The sequence below is a fragment of the Patella vulgata genome, chromosome 6 (genome assembly GCF_932274485.2).
Source record: "Patella vulgata chromosome 6, xgPatVulg1.2, whole genome shotgun sequence".
Taxonomy (NCBI): Eukaryota; Metazoa; Mollusca; class Gastropoda; family Patellidae; genus Patella; species Patella vulgata.
Genome location: NC_065884.2, coordinates 29,263,225 through 29,291,206, shown reverse-complemented (window position 1 = coordinate 29,291,206; position 27,982 = coordinate 29,263,225). Strand labels below are relative to the sequence as shown.

Here is a 27,982-nt window from a genome sequence, read left to right as displayed (position 1 = left end):
CAATCCTCACCAAATTTGCAGGGTATATAAACTAATATCTACCACAGAATCAGAAAGAAAGCAATTTGAATTATCATTAATATTTCAAAAGTATTATAAAAATATTTCTCCCAAGACAAAATATTGTAGTGAGGCAAATGTTTTAAACATCATTTTCCAAGAAACTATAAAAATTATAGTGAAAAACTCTGTCTGGTTTTAGGGTTATCATTAAACTAAAGAATAAGCAGTCCGAAAATGAGACATTTGTTGTTAGTGCCAGAGATATGGTGTACCTACGTTTTTTATACTTTTTCCAAAAAAATGTGTTACCCTGGCAACAACTTTTTTTTTTAATATAAGTTTTCCCACGTTTATTACATTCCCTAACTACTTGTGCCATTTTCAATTCAATGGCATTAGAATTTCAGAAAACACTTTTCAGGTAGCCTCACCCCTTAAACATTCTAAAAGTTTGTTTTGCAAGAATGTTACTAGTTCATTTCGGGACAGTCTCTGACACTCTGACATGACATATATGCTGTAGGTCTGTGCATCAGAATCCATTCAAATAAACTGAAGTGTGTATTCACGTAATGAGTTATATTATTCAGGCTTTGTAGTAAACAATGTGTCCAAAGACAAGACCAAAGTTGTAAATTAAAACAATAAAACTATTCAAAATAAAACTGTGCTTTGCAATATATTTGCAATACAATTTTTGGTTGCAATACACAGCCCTATTTGCAAGGGATTCTATAGCCTTAAAATCACACATAGTTTTTATACGCCCACATAGAAATTTGGTCGTATATTGCCGTCGCCCCCATCCATCCGTCCGTCGGTCCGTCAGTCTGTCCATCGTCCACAATTTCTTGTGAACGCTCTAATGCCAAAAGTTATCATCCAATTGTTTTAAAATTGATATATGTTGTTTGCATTAGTGAGTTGAAGAAGCCTATTTAATTTCAATAATTTCTGTTTATTATGTCTAGAGTTATGGCCCTTGTTTCACTTTGTTTAACCTTGTGAATGCTCTAACGCCAAAAGTTACCATCTTATCTTTCTGAAATTTATATGCATTATTTGAATTAGTGAAATAAAGAAGCCTATTGAATTTCAGCAATTTCTGTTTATTACTTCTAGAGTTATGGCCCTTGCTCCACTTTGTTCAACCTTGTTAATGCTCGATTGATGAAAGTTATCAACCAATATGTATGAAATTTATATGCATCATTTGAATTTGTGAAACAGAGATCTATTGAATTTCAGCAATTTCCGTCAATAATTTCTAGAGTTATGGCGGTTGTGAACCTTGTGACAAAAGTGATCATCCAATCTGTATGAAATTTATATGCATTATTTAAATTAGTAAAATTAAAAAGCCTGTCAAATTTCAACAATTTCTGTAGATTACTTCCAGAGTTGAGACCCTTGTTTCAGTTTGTAGAACCTTGTGAACACTCCAACGGCAACAATTATGATCTGATCTGTATGAAACTGTCTTGTAACGGCCCCCAATTACCTACAAAGGAATAAATATGTGACAACCCTTGTCGACCGCTCGGACGATTTAGCTGCTGTTGGCGTATATGTTTCGTTGCGTGGCAACCTATCTTTAATCAAGAAAACATAATCAAAATATCAACGCTAGGTAATCTTTTTTCATACATCGTGAATTCTTTTCCGTCTTTGAAAGTGTAATTTTAAAAGAAATGATGGTGGTAGTGTAGATTTGAAGTCAGTTCAATCCACTAGCATAATTGGAATGCTTGATACGATTTGCTGTACATTTGCTATTTATACATGACTTGTATTTAGTTATTGATTACCAATAACACAATGAGTATCTATCTCTGTACCTTCCAAAACAGGCCTAATCAAGGCGGTGTTGTATTGAACACACATCTTTTGACAGAAGACCTAGTCCGGTCAGGGATGCATCTTTGGCAAGGTAATGATTAAACTTTTGATGGTATTTAAGGGAAGGATTTGTGAGAGTCCTTAAAAACATTTGAACCTTAAAAAGGACCAAATAAAAGTAACATCAACCAAGCAATGGAGTGGAGGTTATAGATGTATAAATATAAATAAAGAATTAGTCATATATTGATCTTAAGAGGGATTTGTTTTTTTATTACAGAAAATGGCTATCACAATGGTGGAAAATCTACGAGGATTTTCTCAAAGTCGACCACCAATTGTTGTATTTATGATTTGCTTAGGAGCATTTGCTGTTGCATTAATCACATTTGCCTATATTGTTAAAGTTAAAGATTTCCCTAATCCTGATATGGCTGAGGTAAGTAGGTGGAATATGTATAGTATCTTGTATCAAAGTTAATCCAATATTAATGTGCACAGCCTACAGGTAGAACTTGTTGATGAATTGAGAGCATGCACAGTAACGAATTTAATTATTTATTTAATCCTAGGTAACTGAAGTTGAAGCTGCGATGGAAATGAAATAGGGTTGAACGTCTTATTTTTCTGCTCAAACCAGGTTAATGAAGACAGACATGCAGTGTGCAATGGGGGGCATTTTTCCTGGACAGAAATTGAATTCCAACTCTCAAGAGTTTGTTATGTGCATGCCTAGGTGTAAATCAGACCTCTTTTGGATTTTTGTTTTTACCATCTGATTGACCAGGACTAGATGCTGTTCCTTGCCATTACACTCCTTTAGCAACTCTGACAAAGAGGAAACCCTGTTGAAAAATTCTTAAGAATTTTTCCAGCCAATACCGGGATCACTTGGCTGGCCATCTCGTCTCCCCTCCCGGCTTGGGTGTGAGACACATTTACCAGATCAGATCTTTGGAATTTCAGAAAATGAAATTACCAGTTTGATCCCAAACCAAACTAGAATTGTAAATTGATATGGTTTGGGTAAAGTTACTAATACTGCAATGAAAAATGATCATTTAACTTACATACTATGACGTTTTCAAAGATAAAAAAAAAGGAATAGGGGTGAAGAATAGGATATAGGATGAGGAAGGATATCTTTCAATAAGCTTATACAACATAAACACGAATTAAATAATGAAATTGAAATTTTTTAATTTTTTTTTTAAGGACTGGAATACATTTCTAGAGAGTTTTGCTGATGTGGAATTTTGTGTTATGAGTAATTCAAGCGATTATGTAACTGAATCAAATTCCAGTCCAACACCCAGCAGCAGTAATAAGATCAGTAAATTAACACAAGATTTGATGCCAACTACACCTTCAAATACTCAACAACAAGAAGGAGTTGTGTAAGTGAAAAATGTCATCATTTGATTAGGGCGTGCCATGAAACACCTCCGCTACATGTACAGGAGTTTTGAAATAGAAAATTAAGGCAGGCAACATCCTAAACTTGGGCTGCCTGTGTACAGTTAGCTCCGCCTGAGAACAGGCCCTAACCCAATTAACCGATGATTTTATTCGAAAACACTGAGTATGCCTTTAGAAATTTTTAGAGTATTTATTTCTCTTTTATTGAATGAAATTTGATATGTTTATTTAGCCGTTGTGTGTATGAAAGATGTCAAACTGATTAGAGCGGAAGCACGAAATAGTCCACTAATTATTCAATATTGTTTTCGAAGACAAATTTAGGAGTATGTAACCTTGTTTTGAAAGATAAACAGATTGAAACTCTAAAGGCAGTTTACAATGATAAAGACTGTATTGCAATATCACCCATTGGCACATATTATATATCACTTTTACCGGAATAGCAGAAGTCAAAATTTTGCTAACTTGACAATGACATATTTGTTTACATAAACCACATGCTTCGGTTATAAAAAGCAGTATATATACTTCATTGGCCGTAAAGTCCCGCCCCAAAATGATCACTTGAGCGTTTTAGATGGAAGGCATTTAGCGCAATGATGTATTCTCGAGGTATGAAGTAGATGCATCGCTGTGTGCAGTATGGGCAGGCAACTGAACACATGAACAAAAAAAATTTTAATATATAAAGACATTTCTCGTACAAGATATATTTTAGTAGTCTTCTTTGCTATTTTTTTTTTTATTGGTGGACTGTTTGCTGCTATTTTAAAAATTATGAATGTTAAATTATACGGAGCGCCATGGAAAACGCAGCACTTAGCTCTTCGTATAACAAAATGATCCTGTAAAGATATCTTATTTATTTTGCTTCTTATTGTGAACAATATTCAAATGGGAACACATCAATAACAACACATTTGTACACTTATGGATGTTTAATCTGTAATCAACGGTACAAAGTCAGAGGGTTCAAAACCCATAGTACGACACAGATGTCAGTAGCGCGCGTGTCCTCCACGGGCCATCATCACGGTAGGCTACAGCATTAATGCGACCCCTGCAAATGTGTAGGGCGGTCCGGTGATGAAATGTGAAGCCTCCCCACACCATTACACTTCCCCCACCCCATCAATTCGTTTTAAGGATGCAGCAGTCTGCAAGACGTTCCCCAAGACGTCTCCACACACGTTGACGGCCATCAGCGTGATAAAGATGAAAGTGACTCTCATCACTGAAGAGCACACTTCTTTGCCAGTCTACTCTTCTCCATGTCTGGTGTCCTTGATCCCATGTCAACCTGAGGATAGTTCCAACATAAGGTTGTCGTGCACGTAGTCCTACTTCTCTTAGACGACGTCTTACGGTGTTGGCACTTACTGGTCCTTGTCTTCGGACGACTGCTGCACCTGTTTGAGTCGCTGGGTGGAATCTGTCACGCAGATGAGTGACCCGGATGTAGCGGTCTTGAGCCTGGGTTGGACCAGGACGTTGACGGTTCTTTTGCTTGTTTGCGAAAAATATCTGAAGTAATAACACTAGGTTTTTCAGTGATATTATGAAGCTTAAACACCATTCCTCGCGTTGTGTAGTGCTGGCACGATATATCGTTGAATCGATGTATCGCGATTCACCGTCTCACGATACCTGTATTGAATCGCGGGATGCCGAATCGATTTTTCACGATTCTTTTTTGCGTTTTCTCAAATATATTATGAACTTTAAAAACTTTAGATATACACTAAATTTTATTTGAAACAATGACACTTTGCAAACGATGTCCAGTAGTCTTGACACGTGTGTTACTATAATTAGCGCACAACCGTAATTACCCCTAGTATCGTAAGTTTAGATTAACAACATTTTAACACCTTTTTGTTTTGTTTCCGAATTTTAAAGTTTGTTATAAGCTTAGTTAATAAAACATGCATATTTAAATACATAAAACAACATTTTACTCTAGAATTTTATAAATTTAGAACGTAAATATAATAGATAGTAGCTCTTGTAAAAATCAAAATGGTGGAAAACACAGTCGCAATATCAAATCCTCCAGCGAAATATAAATCTAAAGTTTGGGAAAACTTTGGGTTTTTAAAAGGTGACACAACGAAAGTTGTTTGTAGAATATGCAAAACTTAGTTACTCTAGTAACGAAAATGTGAGACTGCAGTCACAATACCCAGCACAAGCGTTGTGACGTCACAGGGATTCCCATACCTATAAGATTAATGGCTATGTGCCAAATATGTCGACAAGAATTGATAAATTACAACAAGTTAAATATTACTTGTTAATTAAGAAGTCAATCAACTTGCTTGTCGGCTACAACAACAGTCATACCTTAGTGAGAATCGACCTTGTGATTCATAATCCGAGTAGCCTAATTAGCACATTTAAGTGTAATTTTCATAATCTGGTAAAGAAACAAAACAAGCTTACAGATTATTCATAACAAGTTCAGTAAGCTGCTTTAGTAAAAATAACACATGTGGCGAAAAAAAGACGATCTCGGCATGATTTGCCAATCGAGCCGAGCGTCTTCCACGCTCCGTATGAATTCCAGGTATCGGTAGATATTAAAAAAATAACTGAATCATACATTGATGGATTCACTGACCAGTTGTTAGGTAAATTTAAGTCTTCAATTAATATAGTCCCCTGACAGAACACTGAATACCCCGAAAACAGTCATTAATAATATAATTTACTGATAGAATCTTCAATGCCGAATGCCAATGCCATGCGACATATCGGTGGAAATTAGTTCAATAAACCAGTTCTAAACAGCGTTTACCATTATGATTTTTTATACGCCCACATTTTCATGTGGACATATTATGCCGTCGCCCCTGTTTGTTTGTCCGTCCGTCCACAATTTGTTTGTGGACACTCTACAGGTCACAACTTTTATCTGATTTCAACAAAACTTGAAATATAGGTTTAGCTCCCTAAGATTTCGGTTCCTTTCGATATCGGACCGTAACTTCAAGGATTATGGCCCCTGATTGTACAAAAAATCTCGGTTTTAGCTTGTGGACCCTATAGAGGTCACAATTTTTATACGCCCACATTTTCATGTGGACGTATATTTTCGTCGCCCTTGTCCGTGATCTACAAGTCACAATTTTTATCCGATTTCAACAAAACTTGAAATATAGGTTTATCTCCCTAAGATCTCGGTTCCTGTCGATATTGCCTGTATCGGACCGTAACTTCAAGGATTACACCGTAATGTTGGTTGAGTTCGAATTTTGTGAAAATCGGACGAAAAATCATGTTTTTTAGCTTGTGGATTCTCTAGAGGTCACAATTTTTATCCAGTTTTTAAAACTGTTTAATATATCACCATTCCACCATAATGAAGGCCGATTTCAAGTTTTGGGAAAATCGAAATGCTACTCCCCAGAACAAAATGGCGGCTCTCTGAAGCAATTTGTGTAAAAGTATGTAATACAAAGGTTGTGGACCCCCTAGAGGTCACAATTTTTATCTGATTTTGAATTGATAAAACTTAAAATATATCTTTATTTCCCAAAGATCTCAGCTCCTTTTAATATTTGTTCATTTCAGAACATAACTTTCTGGATTATGGCCCCTGATTGTACGAAAAATCGATTTGTTTTTAGCTTGTTCTATTTCTTCATCTTGCAAAATGTGGATGTATCTTGCCTGGCAACCGCTGGCTTTTTTGTAGCTTGTTCTCTAGATATCCATCTCTTACAAAATGTGGGCGGATCTTGCCTGGCAACCGCTGGTTATTACAAGACAAAAAAATCAGCAAAATCTTCTGAATAGTTTGATTTGAGATATAGAATTAAATTTCAGTATTTCTTTCAACTTTATAATTATTTTTCTTTAATCTATTTCAGAAATGTTTCTTTACAAATGTTAGTAGAAATGCAACCAACAACTGACTTTGTCAGTATTCCACATAATGTAACATATCTATCAACTACTTTAACTGGGAATCAGCTGGGTTTACAAGGTAACCATGTTTTTAAAATCTACAGCATATATGAAGGGAAAGAGTGCACCCCCTCAATCCTAATTTTTTATACACCATCATTCACACTAAGTCAAAATGATTCTCTCATACTAGAGCAGTGCAGAAAATTATGACGGTAAACCACACGACAAAATAAGAATAAAGTTTGTCATAGTATTAGACCAGTACACATATCAAGAACTCATATACGTATCAAGTGTGCATGTGGTAAAAGTGGCATACCAGTTGGTTTTCTACTTATAAATATTATTCCTTTTATAAAGATACTATCGGTGATATTGTTAAATATATATTAAAAATATAAATAGTCATTGAATACTTTACAGAATGCAGAATATCCGGATAAATAATCTTTAATAATAAATATATTTTTCCGACATGATCTCCGATATCAAATTATCGATGTCATGTGAAATGCATAGCCTTTCAATAGCACACAGTTATTGAAGGACGTTTAAATTGGAATTAGGTCAATAAGCCAGCAAGTTTGTCTGTCTACAATGAATTTGTGTTAAATTAACTTAAATATGAAGAAATGCAACAATAATTAAGTACTCAATAGATTGTGTGTATTTTTAACTGCATGGGAAGCGTGACCAATTACTCCTTCGGTAATTTGTAAGCTTTGTGTTCATGTTAATTCCCAAAATAACATAGTACCATGCCTTTCCCGAATAATAGTGAAATGTATCTACATCAGTTGTAATGGCATTCAAGGTATTTTAATCAGTAATATTTTTTATAATGAGTCACTGTCGGTAATTGTATCTGTATCGGCCAATATGTTTTGCTGTCAAAAGTGTGGTCGAATGGACAATAAACCCCCTCCAAATTCTCAAGGCGAATCACTGCGTATAAATATTAAATGTTACTTTTTATACGCCCCAAGGAATTGTGGTCGTATATTGCGGTCGCCCCGTCCCTCCGTCATCCACAATTTCTTGTGAACACTCTACAGGCTACATTTATCATCTGTTTGTTTTAAAATTGATATATGTTGTTTGCATTAGTGAGATGAAGAAGCCTATTTAATTTCAATTACTTCATTAATTTCTTCTGCTGGAGTTATGGCCCTTGTTTCACGACAAAAGTTATCATCCGATCTTTCTGAAATTTATATACATTATTTAGATTAGTGAAACAAAGAAGCCTATTGAATTTCAGCTATTTCCGTGTATTATGTCTAGAGTTATGGCCCTTGTTTCACTTTATTGAACCTTGTGAATGCTCTAACATCAAAAGTTATCTGCCGATCTGTATGAAATTTACATGCGTCATTTAAATTAGTAAAGAGAAGAATCCTGAATTTCAGCAATTTCTGTTTATTACTTCTAGAGTTATGGCCCTTGTTTCACTTTGTTCAACCTTGTTAATGCTTGATTGATGAAAGGTATCATCTGATATGTATGAAATTTATATGCATCATTTAAATTTGTGAAACAGAGGTCTATTGAATTTCAGCCATTTCCGTCAATAATTTCTAGAGTTATGGCAGTTGTGAACCTTGTGAACATTTGAATGACAAAAGTGATCATCTGATCTGTATGAAATTTATATACATTATCTAAATTAGTAAAATGAAAAAGCCTGTCAAATTTCAACAATTTCTGTAAATTACTTCCAGAGTTGAGACCCTTGTTTCAGTTTGTAGAACCTTGTATGGAACTGTCTTGTAAAGGCCCCAATTACCTACAAAGGAATAAATATGTGACAACCCTTGTCGACCGCTCATACGATTTAGCTGTTGTGGATGTATGTTTCGTTGCCTGGCAATCTATCTTTAGAACCTTGTGAACCCTCAAACGACGAAAATTATAATGTCATCTGTATGAAATTGTCTGTTAAATGCCCCTAATTACCTACAAAAGAATAAATATGCGACAACCCTTGTGGGCCGCTCGGACGATTTAGTTGCTGTGGGCATATGTTTCTTTGCCTGGCAACCTATCTTTTCATTTTTGTGCTCAATGATCTTCCTCAAATCAAATCTTTATTGACAAATATCTTCAATAAATTCTGCACACATGACTATAACACCATTTTCAAACACATTTCTGAAATACATAAAACAGTAGAAAATCAGTCATAAATTAATCAAAACCGTTTTCAGGTATCCAAATATATTCGTAACTAGACAGTGACAGTATGGACGATTTTGTTTGGGTTTTTTTTTTTTGAGTATGCTAGCTTCACCAACCAATTTTTAAACGCCCACATTTTCATTGTCACCGCCCCTGTCCATCCGGACGTTCACAATTGTTTGTGAACACTCTACAGGTCACAATTTTTATCTGATTTCGTTTAAACTTGAAATGTATGTTTATAACCCACAGATCTCGGTTCCTTTTGATATTGGCATGTATCGGACTATAACTTCCTGAATTATAGCCCCGGATTGAACGAAAAATCTTGTTTTTAGCTTGTGGTCACAATTTTTATCCGATTTAAAAAAAACGTTTGAATATATCACCGTTACACCCTATGGATGGTTGAGTTCAAATTTCGTAAAAATCGGACCGAAGCTGACAGACAAAATGGCCGCCCCTCATTTGCAACTAGTGTCAAAATATTGTGTATCAGGGTTGTGGCCCAGGGATGGGATTTCGCCCGTATTTTCCGGACTTGTCCGAAGCTATTTTTCAAACGCCTAAAATTGTCTGACTGGGAACATGCCCAATCGAACATCAAGACATGGTGAATAATATTCAAAATTCCAAAATTAATATAGTGTACTGAGTGTATAGTTGCCACTCAACCCGATTATCATTGATAATAGGCTGGATTGATTAGGTAATTAAGTGATCAACATATTTATCGTGTTATACCGTCTATACACCTACCTTGATTAAAGGGACTATCCCGATTTGAACAGAGTCTCAAAAATAAAAGTCTGAGTAAGTATAAAATTTAAGCGCCAAAATATAGAGGAATGGTGTATTTACCCTGTCCCAAAAATTCAGCTCAAAATATTAAGCCGTTTGGACGTGAACACCAAAACTGCTTATCCGGTCACGTAACCCTTTTAAGATTTCAGATCAATTTTTGGGTTGGATAATCGATTCCCGTTCCTTTAGATGTCTTTACAGTGAATGACCAATGTGCTGTACTTGATAACGAAAGGTAAATTTCACCTAAACATTATTTTTATAAAATAAAAGTCTGGTTTTATCCAGACACCACATAATACAGCTTGGGACACCGGTCTCCATTTCTAGATTAAGACTGACCAGTTTAAGTTGTTTGAAACGTATCACATATATTGAGTTAGTTGCTCGACCCTAAGGTAGATGATTTTAAGGATTTTAATAAAATTAAGGCGTTTTAATTTCCAAAATATTATCGGGATTTGCCCTTTAACTACAATCTGTTATTCATCAATCTCATCTTAAACAGAAGTCATTGCTTCCCCTTTGTTGGACTATTCATCAGTCCAATAAGAGTGATTATAATTTGAATCCACATTGGCGGACATTTTAACCGCATTGATGTGAGCCGACAGCATCTATAAACTAGTCATAGATGTCACAGATCATAAGAGTATATAACACCCTAAATCAATGGACAGTCATTTTGTCTGTGATATCTTTTACATCTTTTAAGACTCCATATATAAATTTTCATCCACAGATACACTTTCCTGTGATCTCGATTGCCGTACGAAAATTGCTTAACATATAAGGCAGTGCTTACTATGAAGCTGTGAGTCACGTACGCCAGACGCTGAAGTTAGCTATGTCATCACCACAAGTATTATTATTTCGAACGCCTTTCTTTCATTTACTGCCATATAAACCAAGACCTGTAATTTTGTAGGAATATTACTGACATTTGAATACCGTAACCATACGGGAATTAAATATGAAAAATAGTGAGGTGTTCCTATTTCTATTACGCACAGATTTGAACATTTTGTTGACATTTTATAAAACGATGTTCTGACATCACAAACTATTCTTATTTCGGAAGTTCTGCATTCTATTTGCTGCCATAGAAACGAAGACATGTAATTTTGAAGGAATATTACGGTTGTGAATTTGATGCCGAAGCAGCATCGGCAAGCTTTCATTCAATGTATTACGAAAATGCTTAATTTTGTAGGAATGTTACTGACATAAATTTGAATGCCCTACGGGAATTAAATATGAAAAATAGCGAAGTTCGCCTATTTTTATTACATACAGGATTTGAATATTTTGTTGACGTGATTTATAATTGTGGTATGAATTGAATACCATACAGGAATTAAATATGAATTTTTATTACGTACGGGATTTGAATATTTTGTCGACATGTGATTTTTATACGCCCACATAGAAATGTGGACATATATTGCCGTCGCCCCCGTACGTCCGTACGTACGTCGTCCACAATTTTTTGTGAACAATCAAACGTCAAAAGTTATCATCCAATTGTTTTAAAATTGATATATGTTGTTTACATTAGTGAGATGAAGAAGCCTATTAAATTTCAATAATTTCCGTTTATAACGTCTAGAGTTATGGCCCTTGTTTCACTTTGTTGAACCTTGTGAACGCACTAATGCCAAAAGTTAACATCCGATCTTTGTGAAATTTATATGCAATATTTAAATTAGGGAAACGAAGAAGCCTATTGAATTTCAGCAATTTCCGTTTATTACTTCTAGAATTATGGCCCATTTTTCACTTTGTTTAACCTTGTGAATGCTTTATTAACCCCAAAATTTTTCATCCTATCTTTCTGAAATTTATATGCATTATTTAAATTAGTGAAATGAAGAATCCTATTTAATTTCAATAATTTCCATTTATAACGTCTAGAGTTATGGCCCTTATTTCACTTTGTTGAACCTTGTGAATGCTCTAATGCCAAAAGTTAACATCTGATCTTTGTGAAATTTATATGCAATATTTAAATTGGGGAAACGAAGAAGCACATTAAATTTCAGCAATTTCCGTTTATTACTTTTAGAGTTATGGCCCTTGTTTCACTTTGTTTAACCTTGTGAACTCTCTAAACTCTCTAACTAGTCTAACCCCAAAAATTATTATCCTATTTTTCTGAAATTTATATGCATTATTTAAATTAGTGAAACAAAGAAGCCTATTGAATTTCAGGCAATTCTGTGTATTACCCTTATGGCCCTTGTTTCACTTTATTGAACCTTATGAACGCTCTAACACCAAAAGTTATCATCCGATCTTTCTGAAATTTATATGCATTATTTAAATAAGTGAAACGAAGAAGCTTATTGAATTTCAGCAATTTCTGTTTATTACGTCTTAGAGTTATGGCCCTTGTTTCACTTTATTGAACTTTGTGAATGCTCTAACATCAAAAGTTATCTGCCGATCTGTATGAAATCTACATGCGTCATTTAAATTAGTAAAGAGAAGAATCCTATTGAATTTCAGAAAATTCCATTTATTACTTCTAGAGTTATTGCGCTTGTTTAACTTTGTTCAACCTTGTTAATGCTCGATTGATGAAAGTTATCATCCGATATGTATGAAATTTATATGCATCATTTAAATTTGTGAAACGAAAAAGCCTGTCAAATTTCAACAATTTCTGTAGATTACTTCCAGAGTTGAGACCCTTGTTTCAATTTGTAGAACCTTGTCAACCCTCAAACGGCAAAAATTATAATCTGATCTGTATGGAACTGTCTGGTAAAGGCCCCCAATTACTTACAAAGGAATAAATATGCGACAACCCTTGTCGACTGCTGGGGCGATTTAGCCGCTGTGGGCGTATGTTTCGTTGCCTGGCAACCTATCTTTAATTGTGGTATGAATTCTTCTGCTTAAATAACAATAAGAGTTATGCCCCTTATATTCGGTAAAATGTCCGACAAGAAAAATTTTGAAATCCCATCACTGTTGTGGACCCTCTCGAGGTCACAATTTTCATCTGATTTTGGTTAAACTTGAAATGCATGTCTATAACCCAAATATCTTGGTTTCTTTCTATATTCCTGAATTAGGGCCTTGGTTGAACAAAAAATCACAATTTTTATCCGATTTAAAAGAAATTATATCACCATTACACACTAAGATCTTGGTTCCTTTTGATAATCACAGATACCCGAACTTAATTTCCTGGATTATGGCCCTTGCATGTTCGATAGAGGTCACAATTTTTTTCCGATTTTAAAAACCGTTTAAATACATCACCATTCCACCATAATGGAGGTTGAATTTGAATTTCGGGAAAATCGAAATGAAACTGCCCGACAAAATTTCCGCTCTTTGTACGCAAATTCTGTAGAAGTGTGTGATACGAAGGTTGTGGACCCTCTAGAGGTCACAATTTTATATCCCAAAGATCTCAGTCCCTTTTGATATTTGCACATAACTTTCTGGATTATTGCCCCTGATTGTACGAAAAACCGCTTTTGTTTTTTGCTTGTTCTCTATCCATCTCTTGCAAAATGTGGGCGTATCCTGCCTGGCAGCCGCTGGTTACTTAATCAGGTGGAATTTTTCTTAAATTACGCTTTGATCTGTCTAATAATTAGTCGCAAGAAATCACTTGAAAATATAATGAGGGAGTCGAAGATAACAGCTGAAATATAGGCCTAATTATAATGCAAAAATTGACATTTTGTTGACAACACGTCAGAACAGTATACATAGCAACCACTAGAATCTTAGGCTAGACATCATTGTCATAGTTTTATAGGGTATTTTTGAGGAGTTTAAGTAGGGACTGTAATTATGTGAACAAGAACTAGCTACAAAATTGTGATAACAGTCTGCAAACAAAATAATAAAGGCTGAAAACTTAAACAAAACTCCCAAAGTGATGTCATCTTTGTCACCAAGATTTACTCCTCTTTTAGTCAAGGATAGCAGGCTGGAATTATTTCGATCACAGCTGACACTGTCAGTCTCCAAATACCACAATAAGACTAATTTTCTGTTCTTTTAAAAATCTTCAAACATTAAAAAAATATTTTATCCGAATAACATTTTCTTTCATAATTCATGTACCAGCAACTCGAGACTCAAGCATTTTAAATTTGGAGGAAAGCAGGGATGGTCTAAATTAGTTGAGAATATTTTGAAAAATGAATGCAAGCACATGGTCAAAAAACAACTTTTTAAAATGGGTGTATAAATGTTTCCTAAATATTTGACTACAATATCGATAAACACTTTCGCATTTATCAGGGTGTATTGTCCATTTAACCATGCTTGAATTATCCATTAGAACAACTCGATGCTGTCTCATGTTCTAATGATTCAAGCATGGTTAAATGGACGATAAACACCTTCTAAATACATAACAGGAATTGCTTATCTCCTAATTAGCCATATCGGCACATTACTACAGTTTTGACCACAAAAGAATTAAATGTTACAACCTTTATAGACTGCTTAGACAAGATATGTTATCATCCAATGTACCGTATGATTCGCAGAGAGACATGTTTCATCCAATGTACCATATAATTCGTGGAGAGACATGTTTTGCATTCTTTTTAAGTAAAAGCTGACATATAGAGCAGGGGCCCAGGGGGGTCAACCTAGCTGAAAAGTGTACCAATTTTCTACTATATCATATGGTATCAATGCATGCATATCTGGTATCATCAGAATGTAAGTCTGCCGGGTATCTGGTGGTGGGCATGGTATTCCAAGCCCAAAATGCAATGCCCCCAAACTAGACTAGATTAACTCAAGAGTGTACCGTTTGAAAATCGTACAGCAGTGTACCGTACATCTTTAAAGGACAATATTGGTGCCAGTCATTATCACATATGTGATAGAACTGGTTAAACACATTCCAAATATAAATTTAACAGAGAGATCACTGCTACGATAGCTGAGTAATACAGGATTCGCGAATCGGAAGTGACAAACGGCAAAGGAAAACACTAATAATTCCTTCGAAGACCAAAAGTTGTTATATGGGACTGTAAGAGGATAGCTGACAATTCAATACAGTAATTGAATGTCATTAGATAAGAGAACACAAGAAAAATAGAAATAGTCCGTACATTCCCTTGTTTATATTCATTCTATAGAGGAGAGCGGGGCTAGTTCGCACCATTTTTAATGAAACCAACATATCTTGATAACTTTTGAAGCTACGTTACCGTAGACCAGTGATTCCCAACCAGTGTGCCGCGGCACACAGGTGTGCCGAGAGATCTTCCTATGTGTGCCATTTAGTTTGAGCCATACTATGTATCTATGACTAGTCTGAGACTACAGTTGCATGCTGTCTATGATTTGCCATGTTTTTTATTTTGCAAAAAAATCAAATATTTTTCATATATATTAAGTCGGGTGTGTCGCTGTTTTTTCATGTGTTTCAAGGTGTGCCGTTGGCACAAAAAGGTTGAGAACCACTGACGCAGACCATACTAGATTAAAGACAGTGGAGTTGGCTAATTTATGGCATACATTAAATAGTTTTATTGACAGGCGTATACAAGTAATTTCATCTCAAAGTCACCATGTCCGAATGGGCGAACATCAAGCCTCGGTTGTATGACAGTAAATGATATGTACCTACGCCTATACAATTGCGATGAGGCACCGGCTTACTTATGCCCCCGTCAGACCGGGGTGGCGCCCTTACTGCGCTGCTGCGACCGTACGGCGACCAGAAAATGCACAAGGTCGCCGGCAAACGTGAACACAACACGCGAAAATGTCCCGAAAAACTACATAGTTTTCTCATAGTTTTATAGTTTAGATCGCAGAACCTTGGCGTTTGCTTTGAACATGCTCAAAATAAACGCAGTGACTTGGCAATCATTGGCGACCATGGTGACTACAGCACGATAGCTGGCGTTTCCACTACGCTTATGGCAATCTTAACGCGCTCTAAAACTATTTTCCATCGCCGTAGCAACAAAGTAAGGACGCTACCCCGGTCTGACGGGGGTATTATTAGGAAAACTTGCCGCTTTTAGAAAGAAGTTCTCAAAACTTCGTCGTTCGAAGTGTATGTAGACTTTTCAGTTCAAACTGGTCCGTGTCTAAAGGAAATAGAATAAACTTGAAAGAAAAACATTCTTTAAATGCGTCGTCATGGGCAACGGCGTTGGTAATCCGGAACTTGAAAGTAGTCCCAATGGCGGACTTCGTCATACAGTCGAGTGGGCGCGAGATATGAATGGGGTCAGACTAACCCCGCTTTCCCCTACCTTATAAAAACATGGTAATGCACGGACTTTTTTTCTGTTTTTCTTTCGTGTTCTCTTATCCACTGGCAGTCAATTCTTTTTATAAATTGTTAGATATCCTCTCACAGTCTCACACAACCACTTTTAGTCTTCGAAGGAATTATTAGTGAGCAGAAATTCGCCCATGTATCTATTATCCGTTGGCACTTCAGCCAGTTATATAGAGGTATGTCTCGTGTTTTCCTTTGGCGTTCGTCACTTCCGATTCAGGAATCCTGTATAACTCAGCTATTGTAGCAATGATCTCTGTGTTAAATTATATTTGGAACGTGTTTAATTAGTTCTATCACATATGTGATAATGAATGGCACCAATATTGTCCTTTAAGTATTACAAAAACACTCAGACATTTCTAGTGGTTGGGTTCCCCTGACAGAGTTATGGCCCTTGATCACTATGAAAAATCTTGTGGAATCTCTAGAGGTTAAAGTTAATATCAGATTGAATTTAAATTTATACACAGTGTTTAAGATCATCAGATGAAGAAACCTATTGATTTTCAACGATTTCCAATAATTACTGCCAGAGTTATGGCCCTGATCAATTTGAAAAATTGTGTAGATGCTTTATATTTATATACTGCGTTTACGCCTACATATAATCATTTTGATTGAATTTAGATTGATACACAGAGTTTATGGTCTTGAGAAGAAAAAGTATATTGATTTTCAATGATTTTTGATAACTTGAACAGCTAAATCCATGATATTAAATGTTTTGTACGTATACTAAACGTTAGCATGGGCCAAACAAATTCTAATGATTTTCTGTTAATTACTTAATGAGTTGTTACTCTTAATCAGGTTTTAGTGTATTATAAAGGTTTCATTACCGACAACTCTTGTTGACTGCCCGAATGATTTAGCTGCTGTGGACGTATGTTTTGATGTCTGGCAACCTATCTTTGTTACATGGGAATCTGTCAAGTATTTAATGTTTTCTGGTCCTTTGTTGACTTAATTTCAATGAAAATTCTATTTTCCAAAACCATTTTGTAGGTTATACTTTGAGGTATTTGACTATGGTTTGGAATATTACTGCTGGGTTACAGATCCTGTTTGTGTTTCATAAAATTCCTTTAATTTTTATACGCCCACATTTTCATGTGGATGTATAGTGTCGTCCGGACATCTATCCACAATTTGTTTGTGGACACTCTACAGATCACAATTCTTATCCAATTTTGACGAAACTTGAAATGTAGGTTTATCTCCAAAAGATATTGGCTCCCTTTGATATTGGCATGTTTCGGATCGAAACAAGTTTTTAGCTTGTGGACACTCTAGAGGTCACAATTTTTATCCAATTTAGATGAAACTTGAATTGTATGTTTATAACCTAATCATCTCGGTTCCTTTCGATAATCGTGCATATCATATCACAACTTCATGGAATATGGCCCCTGAATGTACAATCAATCGTGTTTTTTGCTTGTGGTCCCTTTAGAGGTCACAAATTTTATCCAATTTAAAAAAAAAAACGTTCAAATATATCACCATTACATCATAATGATGATTGAGTTTGAATTTCATGAAAATCGGACCAAAACTGCCAAATAAAATGGCCACTCCTTGTACACAAATAGTGTTAAAATATGTAAATTACATATCAAGTTTGTTGAGCCTCTAGAGGTCACAATTTTGATCCAATTTTGATGAAACTTAAAATATATGTTTCTATCCCAAACATATCCTTTCGATATTCGCGCATATCGGAACATAACATTCTGGATTATAGCCCCTGTTTGTACGAAAAATTGCTTCTTTTTTTTTTTAGCTTGTTCTCTGTCCATCTCTTGCGAGATGTGGGCGTATTTTGCATGGCGACCGCTTGTTTAATGAATTATGGTCCTTTTATTGACTTAAATCAATAAAAATCCTGTTAAACTTTAAGGTATGGTAATGGTATTTGATTAAGGGTTGGTACACTGCTGTATATAGACTGTATTGCAAAGTTACAGACCATTTAAGTGAAAATTCAGTTTACAGAATTTATACCATCTGTACATAGGATTATATATTCATAGAATGCAGTCATTGTTTTTTGAGGCGTGTGGTTGATTGTGAGCGCCGGTCGTGCACCTAATATCAACCGAGGGCAAGGGGAGGTTTTTCTCCCTCGCCTTGAAATTGAAAATCACTCTCCTTACGAGTGATGGCACGTGAAAATTTCCAATGAGAATAATTCCGGAAGAAATAGATTATATTTTAATGGAATTTTCAAGCTTTTATGATTATATTTTGACTAGGGGTTATGTTTTTAAACAAAATTTATGCACTCTATATATATTTCGAAATGTCGACAAGTAATTCTATTGGAATACCGTAAGTAGTTTTTTTTAGACGATAGCAAAAGTTTGACTTGACCGTACGACTACGACACAAGTACTATTATTTAGTAGACGATGTTTATTATCATTTATGTAACCAGGAATGACCCCTTACACACAGGCATTGATCTTCAGAACCATTTTTCATACATACAAATAATCACTCTCCTTAATATCCTTAATTTCTAAATCACTCTTCTTATCGAAACTGGGAGAGCTTTTTTATGGTGCCAAAATTTTCAATTTGTTCATTAAAGCATCTATGATTAGGGGGAGATTTTTCGGCTTTCCTCTAAAATACAAAAATACCCAACAACTGAGAATGTATTCACACTGTCTGTCTCTTACAGATATCTATGCATGTATTATAAAGTTTGTCAGGGTAGTTAGTAGACATGATTCAGCAATACAATCAGAATGCTTGTTTCTAAATGAATAATACTAAAAACAATTCTGCATTAATGTGACCCGAAGTGCATTATTCTACTGATATGTTATTACAAACGGCTTGGTAGATTTGAATGTGTCTTATTCAGCTGTTTAATCACAGGTTAGCCATTGACTCTGTAATATCGACCAATTTAAATGTTATATTTGAATGTTTTAGGCAATGTAGCCAACTTAGATGTGAATGTAACATTTACCTTACCATTTGAATGGAATACAACTAGGTGTATTGATGAAGAATGTGACCCTGTTAAAATACTTACATGTATAAGTTTTCAAGCTCCTGTTTCATTTTTTCCAAGAACCAGGTAATCACACATTCTTAATTTCAATGTATGGCCCTATTGAGCGGAATTTCCCTCATAATTCTAATTCCTAAGGTAGTAATGCGTATGCTAATATGCTTGCTTCTATGCATGTAACTTCTTACTAACACATGTTAAATTGGCTATTTACACATGTAAAAATTCTAATTTATATGACTTATTTTTTAAATATTGCAGTTAGAATTTGTATTTTGTTCTATTTCCATTATTACTCTTAATTTATTGTACGGTAGTCAGTTTAGCTCTGTTAACATTTTGACATTTTACAAATGTTTCGCGGTAGAGTCCCCATAATTCTAAAGCTCATTTTGATAGACGGTACTGTTTACAATTCTATGGTGGCTTATTGGGAACATGTAAACGCGCCCTTTCCACAACCCGACAGGCATGACGATATTTTTCTGTCAAAAATAATAAAATATTTTACGTACAAATAAATAAATAGGCTATTTTATTGTGCATTTTCACAAATAATGCACTATCAATTGTTTTGACCTATTTGTTTTCTAAAAGAATAATATATAGCGAGAACTCATTACGTCATGCATGAAAGTGAATACATAAATATAAATCGGTCATGCTTGATTAGCTTATCTTTTCCCTTTCAAAATTATGAAATATTTTATACACACAAGTTGAGTATTTTTGATATCATTGAAGTAATCTATATCGGGTCAGGCTTCCAAATCATTAGGAGCTGCGGTGGCTCGGTAACCAGGAGGTCTCGGGTTCGCTCCTGGAGTTTAAAGAGACAGTTCCTCAGGTTTTCCGGCGTGCTTTCCACCTGTCAGTGCCTGACAAGGAACACTATTAATGGGACGAAAACCCAATGGTGTGCACCAAGAGTAGGCCATAAGCGCCCCTGTCCATACAAAAAACGCTGAAATTGCGCCTTTCATTGCGTATGCCCATCTTCATTAGCACAGTCGGTGCATAACAGCAGGACGTTAAACTTTATTTCAGTTCCAAATCACCGGTTTTGTGTTAGGAAGCAGGAGGACTCTTTCGGGATTGGGCATATGATTCATCGTCCTTATTGATCTAATTCTATAATTTGGTGTCATAACTAAACAAATCTAAAATTGGTATAGTTCTAGATTGTTTACATTCTGTCAAAGTCCCATATTATACTCCCGTTGAGGGGTTCCGGTAGGGCTGTACGATATTGCAAAAAGGGACGATATCGATATTGGCATTTTTTCAACGATATAGTTAAATATCTCGATATTCAATAATAATGTCACTTTGCTATTAAATAAATTAAAATGCATTAAAGCTGACTACAGTGTGAGTAAGAATTGTGGGTAAGAATTGCTTTATTCATATACTTTAAACTTTGGTTTTTTTTATAATATAGATTTATTAAAATGAACAAAACAACATCCTTTTTGGATAAAAATTAAATACAACCGCTGACGTTTAAAAAGCGTCTGCTTTTGACCTTGTGTAAGAAAATTCTCAAATATCACGTGCAGCGGAAGTGAGTAGATGCGGTCTTCAAGTCTTGTATTGTAAGTTCAAACAGTTTAACAAATACTAAATGATCCGGACTATCTTCCATTCAAGCATTCGATTGGCTGCGGTATTCCTGGCCTCACATTGACAGTAATCTATTTATAGATCGTTTTATTCTTGCTTTCAGAAATTAAGTTTCGTAGAGTTTTCTAAAAATATTTGTTTTTTAAAAATATGACAACCTATTTATAGCCTGGTAATTAGCCGCGGTAGTGGGAAATTTCAGGCGTTTAGTAGGCCTAAGCTTTACATGTAGTAACAACTGACAATTTATTGTCGACTAAAAACAAAGTAAAAGTAACGCATACACGATGCAGTGAAAAACCGGCTGCGGACACTGCGCAAGTGTTTTCAACATTTAACGATTCTCAAAACATTAGTTTTATGAAAGTTTTTTGCCGTCGGCTAATTTCCACTGCTGTATAGTGTATTTATTATCTATTTTTATGATAATTTTTTTTCGATATTTGAAGTTTTGGGCGATATTCGATAAACCACTATATCGACGATTTTTGGCCACATGATATTGTAGTTGGGTCTGAAAATACCATATTGCGATAAATGACTATATCGAGAATATCGTACAGCCCTAGGTTCCGGGGTAATTGTCACCACCCCTCCCTTCTTATATTTTAATGTTTCCATGCCTATAAATTTTGAATCAATAAATTTATACCAATGATACTTGACAGGACTGCAAAGGTACATAACCTTAAAACTGATTAGTCAACATAGGGTAGTATACAGGGATCGAATTTGACGGACGCAAACACGCAAAATGCGTGTTGATTTTGTAGACTGCGTGTCACAAAATATGTCAAACGAAAAAAAATGCGTTTAACATTTTTTCGCTTATTGTTACTGAATAACATGATTTCTTCTTTACGCAAAATCAAGATCATAATTATGACAAAAACCGGAAATTCTATAGATTATTTTCCGTCCTAAGTTCCTTGCAAAATGTAAATAAAGCGATATCTATATCCGGCGTTTTGTGACATCTGAGCATGCATTTTTCCCCCCGAACTGATCGGGGGAAAAATCTTATATATTTTATCGGCTAGGAGTTTACCCTATTCAATAAAAACAATACACACATATCATAAATGATCTCTTTTAGTGTTCGACTATATGTCCTTTCATTATTGTCATTATATTCCATCAAACAAACTCCGACATCGGTCAAAAATATACGTTGCTTTCACGTTACCGCCACGGGGATATATCGCAGTTTTGATTTTTCTGGATGATATTTAACACAAATATTGAAAAAATGTTTACCTCTTGATGTTATTTACGACATTTTATTGCTTAATGATGAATAAATACTATAAACTAAGGAGCTTTGTTTACGTCACGTGACTTCTCGCTCTTTTTTCCACCCGTTAGCATTATCTGTTTCTTTTCAATTTCTATAACCATTGATTTTCAGATTGAAATAAATTTTAATAAAGCAGAAATATAAATAATGCCGAGAGTTCCGGTAGACTGATTTAATTATCATTCACTTCAGCGTCGGGCGTACGTGTCATGCATAGCTGTCCGTGATCCAAAAAATTGCTAAATCAATGGACACTTTTTGACATAGTACTTATGTTTTATAGTTTAATTTACTATCCTTGTATTATATAATGCATCCTCGAGAAGGTATACGCTTGAATGAGAAAAAACGAGTTTTCAAGGGTAGCTATAAAAATATGTACGGCCGAATGAACACAAACTTTTTTTTATGTTTTTTCATTAAAGAAAAAAATTGCCCCTTGAATTTCTTCATAATCCTATTTTTGCTTGTACATTTGAAATCAACAAGCAAAATTTTGCTTGTGTTTTTTCAAATAAAGTTCTATCCCTGGTAGTAATACTAGTATAGATAAATATTATGCTTTTAAGATTTTACATCCACCCATATTTCCATGTATTATGCCATCATCAGCCCTGTCCGTACGTGTGTGTACGAGTCACAATTTGTTATCCGACTTTGATGAAATGTAACTATATGTTGATATCCCAAAGATCTCTGATGAATTCGATTTTTGCACATATCTCACAATAACATTTTGGATTATAGCTCCTAATGGTACAAAAGTTGCACACATAGCTTGTGGATCCTCTGGAGATCACAATTTTTATTCAATGTCTTTTAAAACTTAAAATGTATGTGTATATGATAAAGATCTCGAATAGCCTAAATTTTCTTTCAAAATTGTCAAGAATGGTTTACGTTTGTATCTATGTTTGAAAGAGAGAGAGAGAGAGAAATGAGGTTTAAAGTCCTCTTGACTCAAACTAGGTCATTTCAGGACTAACATAATATGGTTCAATTTTATTTCAATAATTCGATTGAGCGTAGGGGTCTTTAGCAGTGGGAGGAAACCGGAGGACCCAGAGAAAACCGATGAGGTTGGACAGGCAACCCTACTCCTTGTTACGTACAACCGGGGAATCGAAACCACGCCAGTTGACTAAATGACAAGCTTTATGATACAGCACACACACACTAACCCAATCTGGTTAAAACACAGATCCTATAAAAAGACACAGTTTCACATGTCCTCAATGGGCCACCATATAGTAAACAGCGCCACCTGTTACCATAATGAGAGTTAGAATTATGACTTATCACAACGGGTTAAAAGGGAGTCATAATTGCAACGCTCTCATTATGCTAACAGATGGCGCTGTTTACTTTATGGTGGCTCATTGGGGATATGTAAAATCACACCCTTTTCATAATCCTTCAGACATGACATTTTTCTGTCAGAACTAATAAAATATTTTACGTACAAAAGCAAATTATTCTAGATATGTTTCAGATGAATAAAAAGGCTACTTTGTCGTGCATTTTCCCTAATACGGCCATATCAATTGATTTAGCCTCTTTTTTTGCAATGTTCGTACTCAGTAATTTTTAGAGAAGTGATAGGCCATTCTTATACGCCGTCGCCCCCGTCCGTCCCTTCCGTGCATCGTCCACAATTTTTTGTGAACACTCTACAGACTACATTTATCATCTGATTGTTTTGAAATTGATATATGTTGTTTGCATTAGTGAGATAAAGAATCCTATTGAATTTCAGCAATTTCCGTTAATTACATCTAGAGGTATGGCCCGTGTTTCACGTTGTTGCATCTTGTGAATGCTCTCAAATGATCTGTATGGAATTTATATGCATCATTTAAATTAGTAAAACAAAAGAATCCTATTGAATTTCAGCAATTTCCATGGCCCTTGTTTCACTTTGTTGTACCTTGTGAATGCTCTGACAACAAAAGTTATTATCCGATCTGTATGAAATTTATATGTATGGTTTCAATTAGTAAAACGAACAAGCCTATTGAGTTTCAGCAAATTTCCGTTAATTATATCTAGAGTTATGGCCCTTGTTTCATTCTTTATTGAATCTTGTGAACGCTCGAACGACAAAAGTTATCACTCAATCTGTATGAAATTCATAGGCATCATTTAAATTAGTGAAATGAAGAAGCCTATTGAATGTAAGCAATTATCATCCGATCTGTATGCATATTCGAATTAGTCAAACGAAAAAGCCTGTCGAATTTCAACAATTTCTGTAGATTACTTCCAGTGTTATGGCCCTTATTTTAGTTTTTAGAACCTTGTGAACCCTCAAACGACGAAAATTATAATGTCATCTGTATGAAATTGTCTATTAAATGCCCCTAATTTCCTACAAAAGAATAAATATTTGACAACCCTTGTCGACCGCTGGACGATTTAGCTGCTGTGGGCGTATGTTTTGTTGCCTGGCAACCTATCTTTTTTCTCTAAAGATATATAAAATATTTTACGTACAAAAATAAATTATTCTGATAATATGCGTAATATAGAAATACACCAGTTGAACAGAATTTTTTGTTTTGTGTTTGTATTGGTTTATAAACAATATCTTATTGTCCCCCGCCTTTCGAAGAAAGCAGGGGACTATTAAAATGGGTCCGTCCGTCTGTCCATCACACATTTTGGGACACAATAACTCTCCTTCTAATTGACCTAGAATGTTCAAACTTGGTGTAGGTGTTTATTAGGTCAGTGCCTTGATGGAGTTCAAAGTTGAGCATTTTCTGCTTAGGGTAAGCAGAGATAAGCAATTTGATTGGTTGATGCTTTGGGACACAATAACTTTAGTTCTAATTAAGTGAAAGTGATGAAACTTGGTGTATAGTTTCATTACATCAATACCTTGATTAAGTTCGATAATGAGCATTTTCTGCTCAGGGTAAGCAGAGCGATAAGCAATTTGATTGGCCGAGACTTTGGAACACAATAACTCTCCTTCTAATTGAGCTAAAATGTTCACATTTGGTTTAGGTGTTTATTAGGTCAATGTCTTGATGGAGTGTGAAGATGAGCATTTTCTGCTTAGGGTAAGTAGAGATAAGCAATTTGATTGGTTGATGTTTTGGGACATGATAACTTAAGTTCCAATTAAGTGAGAGTGATGAAACTTGGCGTATAGTTTCATTACATCAATCAGGGTAAGCAGAGCGATAAGCAATTTGATTGGTCGAGACTTTGGAACACAATAACTCTCCTTTTAATTGACCTAGAATGTTCAAACTTGGTGTAGGTGTTCATTAGGTGAATGCCTTGATGGAGTGTGAAGATGAGCATTTTCTCCTAGGGTAAGCAGAGATAAACAATTTGATTGGTTGATGCTTTGGGACACGATAACTTTAGTTCTAATTATGTGAGAGTGATGAAACTTGGTGTATAGTTTCATTACATCAATACCTTGACTAAGTTCGATGATGAGAATTTTCTGATTAGGCTAAGGAGCAATAAGCATTTTGATTGGTCAAGACTTTGGAATATAACAACTCTGCTTCTAATTGAGGTAGAATGTTTGAACTTAATGTAGATGTTCGTCTTGACTGAGTTCATTGATTAACATATCAAGCTAAAGCTAAGCAGAGATAAGCAACTTCCTTGGTCGATGCTTTGGGACAAGATAACTTTGATTCTATCTGAAAGAGAGTGATGAAACTTAGTGTATAGTTGATAATCAGTTTGATACTTTTGAAAAAAATAGATGTGCGATTAATTAATATGTGTCATCTATTTATTTGAGGATTTCGGCGGGGGACATCAGCCTCACTGTTGGCTTGTTTTATTTGAGATTGAATCGAAAAACTGGAAATGATAATTCAGATATTAAACTACAGCAAAGCCTGCCCGCCCCCGCCACACACACACACACATATGCTGTGAATTCCTTAAGCAAGCTGCGCCCTCATCCTTGTCCCAAATGCATCACATCGAAGATGAAAAATATCTTTTAAAAACTGCAGCCTCCATAGAGTTTACAGGAATTTTCTGCAAAGGGAGGATGCACAACGCTGAATATCGATAGAAAACTAAAATAATATCAAAAATACTTGTGTGCGTAAAATATTTCATAATTTTGAGGGGAAAAGATAACCTAAACTAATCATTACCTATTTATATTTATTTATTCACTCTCATGCATGACGTAATGAGTTCTTGCCAGTGATGGGATTTTGCCCGTATATTCCGGACATGTCCGACCCTATTTTCTGAACGTCCAAAATTGTCCGACCAGGAATATGCCCAATCGGACATCAAGATATGGTGAATAATATTCAAAATTCCAAAATTAATATAGTGTACTGAGTGTATAAGTACCACTCAACCCGATTATCGTTAATAATAGGCTGGATTGATTAGGTAATTAAGTGATCAACGTATTTATCGTGTTATACCGTCTATACACCTACCTTGATTAACTACTTAATCTGACATCATTGACTGGCTTAATCTTTTATCGGACAATTCATCAATCTAATCTTAAACAGATGTTATTGTTATTATTGTTCGATTTATATCACGCTTCATTACACGTGAAGTGTTTCTAAGCGCATATCACAAACATTTACTTCAAACACACAGAAACAATCAAAATCAGGAGAACATAATTAAACACAATTAAACACAGCTGCCTGTTAGGCGCTATTATTCAAAGGTTTATATCCAACAAATCAACCGGCTAATCTCTATATTGAACTCAGTCGAGGTATTACCTGATGAACACCTACACCAAGTAGAGTTCAAAAATAAAAAACGAAGTTTAAAAGAATCAACTTCTTAACAAAAATTAAACAATCAAAAACTAAACAGATAAATCAAATTCAAACGAAACAAATAAAACAAAGAAAATGAAAAGAGCAGTTCATTACCATTCTACATTAACAAAATAAAGGAAAACAACTTGTGAAAATTTTTCAATAAATAAGAGCAAAGTAACACTAATGTTAATACTTTTTTAACGAACATATAATAATCTACGTGTTTACCTCGTGGTCTCTACATTGACTTGTCGGACATTTTAATCACAGTAGGTGCCAACCGACAGCATGTATAAACTAGTCTTAGATGTCACATATCATTAGAGTACGTACATGTATATAACACCCCAAATCAATGGATAGTCATTCTGCGATATCTTTTACGTCTTTTATGGTTTTAAGACTCCATATAGAAATTCTTATCAACAGTGACACTTTCCCGCGATCTCGATTGCCGAACGAAAACCGCTTACAAGGCAGTGCTTACGATGAAGCTATGCGCTATGAGTCACGTACGCCATATGCTGAAGGAAGCTATGCCTTTTTATAAGTAGGTACGGATCGGCAAGCTTTCGTTCTATCGTATTACGAAAACGCTTAATTTTATAGGAATATTACTGACATAAATTTGAACACGCGCGCGGATTTGAATATTTTGTTAACATTTTATAAAGAAGAAAACGATTCTTATTTTACGGAAGTTCTGCATTATTTGCTTCCGTATAAACAAAGACACTAATGCCTACTATTGTGAATTTGATGCCGAAGCAGGAGTTATTTTGTAGGAATGTTACTGACAAAAATTT

General features: G+C 35.1%; 1 protein-coding gene across 1 annotated transcript in view; it reads left to right on the top strand.

Moving 5' to 3' along the window:
• The window catches only part of LOC126825742 (transmembrane protein 248), a 38,585-nt gene that overhangs the window by 2,227 nt on the left and 8,376 nt on the right, over positions 1-27,982 (top strand). Inside the window, exons 2-5 of the mRNA XM_050555523.2 lie at positions 2,123-2,281; positions 3,058-3,239; positions 7,137-7,252; positions 19,391-19,538. Of these exons, the coding sequence (XP_050411480.1) occupies positions 2,126-2,281; positions 3,058-3,239; positions 7,137-7,252; positions 19,391-19,538 (602 nt within the window). The 5' untranslated portion in view covers positions 2,123-2,125. The remainder of the gene's footprint in view (positions 1-2,122; positions 2,282-3,057; positions 3,240-7,136; positions 7,253-19,390; positions 19,539-27,982) is intronic.